General features: G+C 27.8%; 1 protein-coding gene across 3 annotated transcripts in view; it reads right to left on the bottom strand.

Annotated features, from left to right (window-relative positions):
• Positions 1–271: 271 nt before the first annotated feature.
• The window catches only part of LOC122633850 (GTP-binding protein Di-Ras2), a 79,370-nt gene continuing 67,842 nt past the window's right edge, over positions 272–11,799 (bottom strand). For 2 of the 3 annotated variants that reach the window (XM_043822269.1, XM_043822271.1), the window contains 4 exons: positions 4,100–5,094; positions 2,987–3,132; positions 2,610–2,875; positions 272–700 (listed from right to left, as the gene is read on the bottom strand). In XM_043822269.1, the coding sequence (XP_043678204.1) occupies positions 496–700; positions 2,610–2,875; positions 2,987–3,132; positions 4,100–4,286 (804 nt within the window). In that variant the 5' untranslated portion in view covers positions 4,287–5,094 and the 3' untranslated portion in view covers positions 272–495. The remainder of the gene's footprint in view (positions 701–2,609; positions 2,876–2,986; positions 3,133–4,099; positions 5,095–11,799) is intronic. The other variant, XM_043822270.1, reaches the window with a different exon arrangement.

Raw genomic sequence — 11,799 nt, 5'->3', positions numbered from 1 at the left:
ATTTTAATATAAAAACAAAAATTTTCTTCTAGTTCAATTTTAATTAAAAAACCAATTTTTTCCTTTACTATTTTAAGTAAAAAAGAAAATTCTCTTTTATTTTGATTTGAACTTGAATTTTCAATTCCAAAGAAGAAAAATTGCCAATTACGATTTTTTACGTAAAACAAATCCATTGTTTTTAATTCAAAAGACAACAAATTAGAGAACTTCTTTTCGTTCCTCTTTCATTCCTCTCTTCTTATTTCTTTTTTCTTTTTTTTTTTTTAATTTTATTTTCTGCAAATCTTCAAAATTTGAGAGATCCATTTTTTTCATTAACTACGAGACTCTCTATCCTGATCTATCCTCTCTGATTTTGATTAATAACAAGTTCGGCGAGTCGACGATCGACAAGATTATCTTTCGAAAAAGAACGAACGTGACATCACATTCGTTTCTTTTTTTTCTTTCTTTCTTTCATTATGTATCCTTTTTCTTTTTTGTTAAATCGCTTTAAGAAATATTGCAGTCATCCGCATGAGAGTCTCGAATTTGTTGCTTTGTTTTTCTCGAGGCACGTCTGATCAAACTACGACTTCGAGGTTTGCTTTTTACTTCCTCCGTTGTGGTTACCACATTGACATTTTGGGTCGCAACCAATTGTGGTTGAGGACTTCCTGAACCAGCACTTCCTGATCTGCTTCCTGGACTGCCGGATCTTCGAAAATTACATAAAAAGATATTAGAGGAATTTTTATTTCTGCAACGAAAACTTTATATTGATGCTTTATATCACTTCTTAATATATAAATATAACAAAAAAAAAGAAGAAATAGAGAACGAAAGAAAAATAGATTCTTAAAAAAATAAAAATATTTTGTTTTTATATTTATCAAATTTATATCTATAAAATTTAATATTCATTAAATTTAATGATATAGAAAATATTTTACTCGTTTTATTAATTAAAAAAAGTAAATGAATAAAAAATAACAAAAGATAAAAGAAAATTAATATAGAAAAAGAATAAAATAAAAAACATAAATGATAATTTTACATTATATGTATTTAAATATATTAATATATATATTTTATGTATATATATTTTATATGTAACATGTGTTTGTGTAGATATAAGGAAATAAAAATAAAATAATTTTTCTTTTCATATTCGTTTTTCCTTTCTTTTATTCTTACATTTTTATATTACTATTATTTAACGCAAGACATAAACTAATTTATAAAGAAATTATTAAAAACTTTTTCCACGAAAATTTCGTTTTTAATTGACAGCAAGCTTAATTGTGTTACGCTTTAAATTGTTATAATATATTCATAATAATGACGATGACCAAAAAGTTCGTTACACAAACGTTTTGAAAGTTTACTTGTTTAGTTTAGGGAAGGCGAGTAGCTTCGAGATTAGTTGATCGCTTAATGGAAATACATTCTTGTAGATTGACGTAGGACGTACAATAGATCGCAATTAAACGGAAGTCTGCGAGCGAGAGGCAGTTAAAACTTGTGATCGAAATTCTGGAAAAGAATTTTCGTTTGCATGCGCGCGCGCGTATATTCAGCTTTCATTCGTCGAGACGAATACATAAACACCTTTTGGAATGCCATAACAGCTTTTCATATTACTTCGATAAGCTCGAAAAGTATTCTATAATAAAAACGTTTTTTTCTTTATCTTTTTTTAATTATTTAAATTGACAAATACGCGTATTCTCGCTAATCAATTGCCTTTTTTTTCTAAAATTATAACTTCTTTGACGAATGATGAAATTTTGAATATTTCATTGAGAATTTATTCTTTACAATAGCATTGTTACTTTTTTCCTTTTTCTTTTTTTTTTTTTTTTTTTGATATGTACTTACGTACACTATCATCAATTAATTTGTGTCGAAATTATGACAAATTATACAAACTCCTTTTTTTATAATAAATATAATTTTCTTTTGAATATTGATATTTTAAACATTTTTAATCAATACATTAAATAAATGATCACAATTTATAATAAAATGACAGTAACTACGTAATACAAGTAGTCGCTATTATTTTTATTGATTAATCCTGATACAATGCTATCAATTGAATTATTTATGTTGATCAAAACATTCGTACATACTGACCCGATTTGCTTTAAAAAATACTTATCAATTATGAATAAAAATATTGATCAGATAAATAGAAACGACTTGTTTTCTTTTTTCTAGTCTATAATTAAAAATATTTTCAATCTTTATGTACCCATGTACATGTTTATTATTTTCTTTTTTAGCGAGGAACAATGTTACCTCCGAAATGGTCGTTCGTAACGTCACGATATTTTTCCAATTATAACGTTGCAATAAAAAAAAAAAAATAAAAAAAAGGAAAGAAAGAAAACGACCGTACGTCAACGTTGTTGAACTAGCTTGCAACTAGTTTTTCGCGGATCATATTGGCGTATAAATTGACATGGTTGTTCAAAACCGTGTAACGATGGATACACTCTCCGTAGAATCCGTTTGTTCTTTAGATCCGCGTTAAAAAAAAAGATTCGATTAAATTAGAAGCGGCCAAGGCCGTTGGAAAATTTTTTTAAAAACCATAAACCTAATAAATAATTTGTATATACCTTCGTGAACCATAAGCCGAACATCTCCTTCTTAATCCTGATTCGTCAGAATCTCCGGTTGGATTTTTTGGTACGATTCTTGATAGCGTTACGAAACACCTAAATATATCCTTTATATTGTAATCGTCTTTAGCCGAACACTCCATCACCTTTGCCCGAAGTTTTGGTAATTCGCAGAAAAGCCATTCGCTTACATCCTCGATCGGTACTTCTCTACGTGTTGAAGCGAGATCATGTTTGTTACCAGCTACCACTATTGGTACTTCCTATTTGAAAATAGTTTTAACTAAATAGGAAATGAATGTTTAGAACCGATGGTCTAGGCTTTGATCCTAGACACAATCTTCTTTATAGGTTATTAATTAATATTCCAATACCTGGAAGTCCGTACGTTGTTCTCTAACTTCTTCGAAACATCGTTTAACACATTCAAAACTGGGCGACGATGTTATAGCATAAACGAGAAGAAAAGCATGTGCCGTGGCTATGCTCAATCTTCTCATAGCTGGAAATTGCAAGTCCCCTGTGAAACGTGAAAATCAAATTCAATTATCAAATCAATTTATCAAAATGTTTTATTATTGAATTAAGATAATATCGATTTTTTCTTTTTTTTCTTTCATTTTTTTTTTTTTATAGAAAACAGATTTCGTACTTAAAGTAAAGTAACTTACACTCTTTATAGATAAATTTATATAAGAACGAACGATATTTTTAGGATCTAAAGCGGAGGTTCCTAAAGTTTTACCAAAGTAAGTCAAATCGTAAATTCCAAAATATTTGGTAGGCCAAGAAAAAAGTGTTATGGAAAATTATGTTCAAATCGATAAAAAGTTAAACATAAAGGAAAATATTATGCTAATTTTATAACATAATCGTTCTTTATTTATGATAATAATGATTTTTTATTACAAACTGTTTAGTAACACATTTCAAAAATAATTAAACAAAAATAACTAAATAATTTAAAAAAAAAAGAAGAAAAAAATAATAAATTCATCAATCTAAAATGTGTGATCTCTGCAGTTGTTTTCTTTTAATAATATTACTTAACTTTGATACCAAGTCGATTGATTGTATTCTTCACACTACTTGTAAATGTTCATCAGTTAATTTTGACCTCTAATTTTGGATTGAAATTATTAATACTCATTATTAATATTAATACTTATGATTAAAAAACTTTTCGCATATATAAGTGCTTCCAAATAATGAAAACATTTGTGGAGCATGTTCGAAAAATCCTGTGAAGATAATCCTTTATAAAAATCAATTAAGGAATTGTTGCGATAAAAATTTTTGGTTTCGATATTTTCTTGTAATTCGATCAATTCATCATCTCGATAAATTTAAGATCGGGAATGATCTGACATTACGGGCCCTATTTTTATGGTTTGCGGACTTTGGAAACCGATGATCTAGAAAGTATATTAGACCTACACGACGTTTTTAAACGAAATCAATCGAATTTTTGTTTATATTATACTCACCAGTAGTGTCGAGAAGATCGACTTTGAGAGTTAGATTTCCAAGAACACATTCTCTTGAATATAAATCCTCGACAGTTGGCCTGTATCTCTCACTAAAACCTTGTCCTAATAGACGACGTATAATGGCGCTCTTACCGACAGCAGCGCCACCGAGGACGACCAATCTGATTCTTTCATGGTCGGCCATATTGTCGGTCGCCGACGGTGGCCGTGGCCGACGGCGTATTATTTTTTCTTTTTTTTTCTTTCACTTGCTCTCTTTCTCTCTATTTCTTCTTTTTTTTATTCAGCGACTACCTACTTGCTCGTCAATTCAGGAAGGCAAGGCATTACCAGGTACCAGCAGAAAGGATATCCGCTTTTACTTTAGCAACCTCAACGAAATCCAATATGGCTGGCTGGGAAAAGAAATTGCTTCGATATTAATCCGTTTTTTTTCTTCTCCAGCTCTTATCAACGATCAGGAACGTGTTACTACTCCTCCTCTTTTTTTTTTCTCTTAAACACGAGAGATCGATCTATTAATCGATCGATCAATCGTTATCAAGAATCTTCTCCTCCCGACAAACTGAATTCCTGATTCGCTTTTCTTCTTCTTCTTCTTCTTTTTTCTCTTTCCTTTTCTTTTTCGTTTTCTTACTTCTTCTCTATTCACTTCTTAATCCAGAAAGAACTCTCTGGGTACTCTTTAAACTGAGAACTGTTCGAAATTATTATGGGAGTCTAAGTGCTCTAGTTCATACGGAATAATAATTTTCTTGAAACTTTGCCTTCGAGAAATTTTTAATATAATTTCGGAGAAAGGAATTTTTCGATTGAGTTCAAATAATCAGGTTAATGATCAAATGAAAAATTAATGAAATCTTATGAATAAGATCGATAACTTTTTCTTTTTTTTAACTTTTGCCTTCAAAATACAATATTTTACCTAACTTCGCTAGTCGAAATGTTCGATGATTAGATCCAAAATGGCTGTCTTAGTATCCCTTTAATTTCTGCAAACAAACAAGTAAAAGAAACAAAGTTAACATTTGGTTGGAAAGAATTATGTCACGTAGATCTACGATTTGAGTTACGATGATACTTTATAGAAAGTTTAAGTGGAAGCCATTTTACTTTTTATCCTTATGTACAAATACCCCTTTCACACCCCTTTCACAAAACTTAACTTTGTTCGAAGGAGTTTACGAAAGAGGTGGAGGGTAAAAAAAGAAAAAGAAAAAAAAAAAGGAAAAAACGAAGAGGAGAAAAAAGCGCTTAGTTTCGCGAGACGGTGAAATGTTCTTGCAGTTTCTTTTTCTATGGCCGTAATTTATCGAGTAGTACCACCCACTCTTCTCTTTATCCCCAAAGGTATTATGAAAGCGAAAGGAAAAATCGTGGCTTGTCCGGCACAACGATTTATATGTTTCTTGCGAATATATCGAACATTTTCTTTTATAAAATTTTCTTACAAATATTCTATTAAATTTTGTCCTTTTATTTTACGGTTTAGAGACCTTCGCTGTCTATTATTAATTAATTGTCCTTGTTCAAAATGTAGGAGATGGGTAAGACTTAGATATCTGTACAGTTTACTAATTTTTTTTTCTTTTTTTTTTTTTATTATTCTCTTGATACTATCTAATAATACTTGATTTTTTTTTAATACGTATCTATATTAATAATTTAATTCTTTTTTTTCGGTAGGGACTTATAATTATTTTCATAATAATTATGCTGAATATTATTAATAATCAACAATCTGATTGAAACAAGAATGTAATTTGTTGATAAAAAATAATTAAATATATTATCATATGTCTATTATGAGTTAATTAAATTAAGTAATAGTAATAATAAATTTGAAGATAAACATAAATATATGAAGAAGTAATAGATGAATTAATTATAAATTAATATGTAGTAATAAAATAAATCAGATAAAACCTGATTAGAAAAATAAAAAAAAACAAATAAAAAAATAAGAATTAAACTAGAAAGTAAAAGTTAAACAAAGCCTAATTAAATAAATTAAAAATATTCTAATACCGTTATCAACATCTCGTACGATTAAATATTCATTATAATAATGTAAAAGAAAGTTAAGAAATAATAATTTACAAAATTAATAATAATAATAAAAAAAGTAATAATAATAATATATAAATCCATTGCAATGTTTATTCATAATGTTTCACAAAGCATCTTTGTGTACGATTAGTTCCCACAAATGCCTTAAAGGATTAAAATGACATTTAATGACATTAAATTATTTAATTTACATAATATTTTTATAGATGATTAATATTATATAGTTAAATATCATTATCATAATTTATTTATAATATACATAAATAAATATATAAATATATATATAATATATATAAATATATCCATAAAATATATATTTAAATATATATGTATATATATATAATATACATACATACAAAGATACACTATTACTAACTCTGTGTGTATGTGTGTATGTATGTTATAAATTTTTATTATGTACCAGAAAAAAATATTCATTATAACAGCAACAGCAGCAACAACAACAAAAAAATAATAATAATAACAACTACGACTACGATAATGATGATAATAATGATGATGATGATGATATCAAAATATTCGTAACAAACAAAACACAAATATAAACGTATTAAAAAATAATAGCAGAAAATACAAGAAAACATTAATTCAAAAAAAAAAAAAAATAAAAGCGGATTTACAAAGAAAAGCTCATTTACATAGTCATATCAGAATACAACGTCAAAAATACTTTTAATACAAATACAATTAATACGTATGTTATATCAGTTCTGACCTACTCATTCGGAACAGTCAGATGGTCCAAAACATATCTCTAGAAGAACTAAACCAGACTAAACCGAACAAAACTTACCAATAACCCAAAACTACTCGAACGAACTTTTGCATTGAACTAATCACAATAAGCAGAGAGAAAGGAGAAAGAGAATTAATAGACATACAGACACTATATCACAATACAGAAATAGGGATGTTACGAAACTATTTACAATAACAAAACCACGTCATTTCATCAAGCAGTCGTCAAAGTAGAGAAACAATATTTATCACTCAACCTGAAACAAGAAAATATACAAAAGGATACTTACACAATCACGACGTAGTAAAAAAAGAAGAATAATTGTTCAAAAAATTACTAAATAGTAAACATTATAATATTATGCAAGATCCAAACATGGATAAACAATTTTTATAAAAATGGTTCATACCTAAGGACTACAATATAGCAAAAAAAAAAAAAAATAATTATCCAAGAAAGCACGAAATGGTAAATACTACAATATCATGCAAAATCTAAACATGGATAAAGAATTTTTATAGAAATGATTCACACTTATATCATCACAATATAGTTAAGAAAAAAAATAATTGCTCAAGAAAGCAAACAATATAATATCATATAAGATTTAAACATGCGTAAACAACTCTTATAAAAATCACTTACAGCGAGACAATTTCTCCCGTCTCCATAAACATAAGGATTCATTTAAATAATATAGGGTCAAAGTTATAGTAACAAGAAACTATTTAATCTTCGAAATCGAAAAGACTAATAGACTTGGGTAGATGTAAAAGATTATCTATACAGGGAAACAATAGAGCACGTAGGATGATGAAAATTACTAACTGGAACAGATCATATAAATGGAACATAATGCATCGTTGCATTAATGCTGTATCGAAGAGGTGTACACCAAGAATTCGCAATTCGAAATTGTCTTATACTAACATATACATCATATTGCAAATATACACTGATAAACATACTCGAAAATCAAGATTATGAACTATGTTGAGATAAGACTTTAAAGATGGATTAAATAACAGATTAATAAGAAGGAAAAAGACATAGAGAGAGAGAGAGAGGGGGGGGGGAGAGAAAAGCTTATTTAATGGAGATTGCAATATCAAAGGATAGAAATATCAAAAGAGTAGCGGTAAATTATCAAAACTAATTTGCAATAGAAACAAAAGAGCTCTGGAAACGAAATAATAACAGTATTGTCAATCATTACATCCGTCACTGGAATTGGAACAAAAAGCTTTCTCGCTCGTTTCAAAACGATAGGATTACGTAGGTAAGTACATCGCATGTGTCAGATCCAAAAGAACAATTGTAACGAACACAACAAGTAATGGTAAAAAAATTTCTACAATATCCACGCTAGTACATCGTTCGTATTATTTTGAACGAGAGAGTAAAAAATTTTTTGGTGATACAATATTAATAATGATGATGATGATGATGATGATCATGATAATGGTGATTATTAGAATGAAAATTATGATTAGAATCCGATGAGAAAGTGAAAAGAAAAAAAAGTAGGAGGAAAGGAGAACGTCGAGACGTTTAGGTTTACAGGTGGATTTTTGGAGTACTTTTTATTTTTTCTTCTACTTTTTTTTTGTTCTTTTCCTTTTCTTTTTTATTTTCATTCCTATCTCGAAAATGTTGAAAACGGCCGCGGCTGTTTCCAACGCGGAAAATCGTTGCTCGTGACAGGTGTCCCGTTTTAAAGCGACGCTTTAATCACGAAACTCGTTAGCCGCGACGAAAAGCCGTAATTGCGTCTCTCACCTCCTCACTACCCTCTTCCTCATCCTCATCCTCATCATCCTCTTTCTCCTCCTCCTCTACCTTTTCCTTCTCGCCGCTTAACCTCAACACGATCTCAACTATCTACTTTTCGTCCATTTTTCCTTTCTATCTCTCAATAATATCTAAATAACTGCGAATTTGTCGAAGGTTCTAATCGAGTTTGTTCTTCTTCCTTTTATCTTTTTCGTTTTCACTTTAAACATTTTCTTTTTTTTTGTCATTTGCTTTGTTTCTTGCTCCAAGTAAATCTTGTAAAATCAATTATTCGAAGTCTCCATATTGTTTGTGTTTAAAATAAAGAATTATATTCGTAGGTATGACTTTTTTAATTTTATTTTTATTGTTTTTTTTTTAGTAATAAAATTTATCTCACTTCTTAATTTATTAAATTTGTATTTTTTTCTTTTTTTAATGATTTTCATATTATCAGTTTTATTATTAGCATTAATTTGATTCTTACATTATTCGTTTTATTACGAATTTTTTCTTTTTTTTTTTTGTCATAAAACTAAATTGTTTAATTCTTAATCGAATTTTTTTTCTTTTCATCGCCATCATTATTATTTTATTATTATACGACAGGATGAAAAATACATAAAGAAGTCAACGTTTTTATTAATAATTATATTAAATTTAATATTGATTATTATATTAGAAACCTCAATTTTTGATTAATATTTTTAATACTACGATTTATATTTCTTTAATATTTTCTTATTAAAATATTCAATTTTCATAACGAATGAAATATTTCGAAGTAAACTTGAACGGTAAAATTCCAATTGGAGCAATCAGAGTAAATAAGAACTGTGTGAGTGTACATATGTACATATATTTCATGAGAAACGAGAAAGAATATGTATATATAGACATAAATTTATATATATATATATATATATATATATATATATATATATATGTATACATAGATTTTTCTTTTCGTTAAGACTGGTTAAACCAAGCGAAAGGATTAATTGCGTGAGCGTTTATTACTGACAAGGAGAATGAGAAAGTTCTCATCGTTCGCAGACTATCGTTATAATTATTCGTATAATTATTGCTCGCTCGAATCCATTTAATTATTCTTCTTCTTCTTCTTTTTATTATTATTATCATTATCATTTTTCATCTTCACTTCGTACGAATTTTTTATTTCATCTAATTATTATTATTATTTTTTCTTCTTTATACTAACAATGTCCTTATTGCATTATTATTTCTAGATATTATTTCTTATCAATTATTATTTTTGAACAATTTCAGATTGGAATAAATCTCTTTTTCTTTCTTGTTTGTTTTAAATTCTCAAATTACTCATCGAGTTTTTTCATTTGAAATTCATTTCTACTGAATTCTTTTGTTTAATTTACTTAAAGACTTAATATACATTTATTATTGTATGTAGTAACAAAATCATAATGAATAATTATTATTATTTTTATCTAGTTAATAAATAATTCAAGATAAACATTATAATTTCCTTTTATTTTCTTCTTTTTTAATTTTTAATCGATATTGGATCGAACAAATTCGTTCATGAAACTGATATTCATTAATTTTTTTTTTTTTTATTCGATGAGCAATTGAATAAATTCTTGAAGAAAACTTGAGGTAAAAATCAATCAGAGAAACGAGTTCTAAGAGATCACATGCAGCCTGGGTAACAGGAGTATGGTATAAAGGGCCAAGTACGTACGTACACCCTAACTGACATTCAATTTCCATGGCAACGGCGAAGCTCGTCAAAGGGAAATGCGAATCTCTCGTAATGTATTAGTGTGCGTGTGTATTTGTGTAGATCTGTGTATTTGCGTGTATGCGTGTGCGCGTGTGCGCGTGTTTGCTACTTCTCTAAAGGGCTGTTACCGAGGAAAATGTAGCTAATAAACTATGCCACTTCTAGCCTAACCATTGACCACCATAAAAAAAGGAGTTATAAATGTTTCATCGAGAGATATCGATCGTCCATCCTTGGAAAAAGAAAAAAAAAAGGGAAAAAAGAAAGACAAGAAATCGAGTCTAATTGAAAAGATATAAATAATTAAATAATTAATTATATTTCTAATAATATTTTTCGGACGATTTTGTTGAAATTTATTTATATATTTTTCCCTTAACGAAATAGTTCCTCTTTTTATTTTATTCTATTTATGTTTATTTTTTTTATTTTTATTTCTTTTTTATCTATTCTTCTTCTTTTTTATTGTAAATAATTGACAATTTTTCATAGCGTTCGATTGTTAAAAGAAAGAAAAAGGAAAGCTACAAGCAATTAAATAATTCATTAACGCAAATGAAATACTTTTTTATAAATTTATAAGTAATATATTTTTGTATTATTTTTCTTTTCTTCGTTTTAATAACAATTGTATCCAACGATTGTATTTTATTTTATCTTTCGTATCGTTAACGATTGATAGTTTTTGTTGCTTTTTAATGTACTAATTTCTCCCTCCTTTTTTTTATTTAAATTTTTCTCGTCGAAGAGTGACTTTCGTACGATTTAGCCCTTTTATTTCGATTAACGGACCTCGTACCGTCCTATCGTGATTGTTTTCTTCCCCAACGATCCCTTTTCTCTAATGAAATTCTCGCGCATCTATCTACAAAAGACGTGGGAACTCGATACGCGGAATAATTATTTTCTCGTTTGTTGCTATCCCACCGTTCACGTGGTGAATGAACGAAAACTCACTGAACCGAACTATTGAACAATTACTTTTGGAATACCCCTCGTCCATTTTACTTTTTTTCTTTTTAATGCAATTGGTCATTTTAGATACTCGAGTTAATAACAAAACGTGTTCAATATTTTCTACGGTGTTTTCCAAATTTAAAAGGAAGAAATAAAAAAAAGAAAAACAAAATTTTTTTGTGAACACAAATAATGTTCATCACACAGATTTTTAATTATAAAAAAATGTATGTATTTGATCAAAAGTTTTATAAACGTTTATAAAAATCATATATAACGATACGTAATTAATCGTTTAATTTTTAAACGATGGAAATGTTTCTTAATATAAATTATTCATTTACTTTAATATTTGATGTCTAATGCTGAAAA

The sequence above is a fragment of the Vespula pensylvanica genome, chromosome 13, assembly GCF_014466175.1.
Source record: "Vespula pensylvanica isolate Volc-1 chromosome 13, ASM1446617v1, whole genome shotgun sequence".
Classification (NCBI taxonomy): Eukaryota; Metazoa; Arthropoda; class Insecta; order Hymenoptera; family Vespidae; genus Vespula; species Vespula pensylvanica.
The sequence above is the reverse complement of the archived record's forward strand: the minus strand, read 5'-3'. Positions and strand labels throughout refer to the sequence as shown.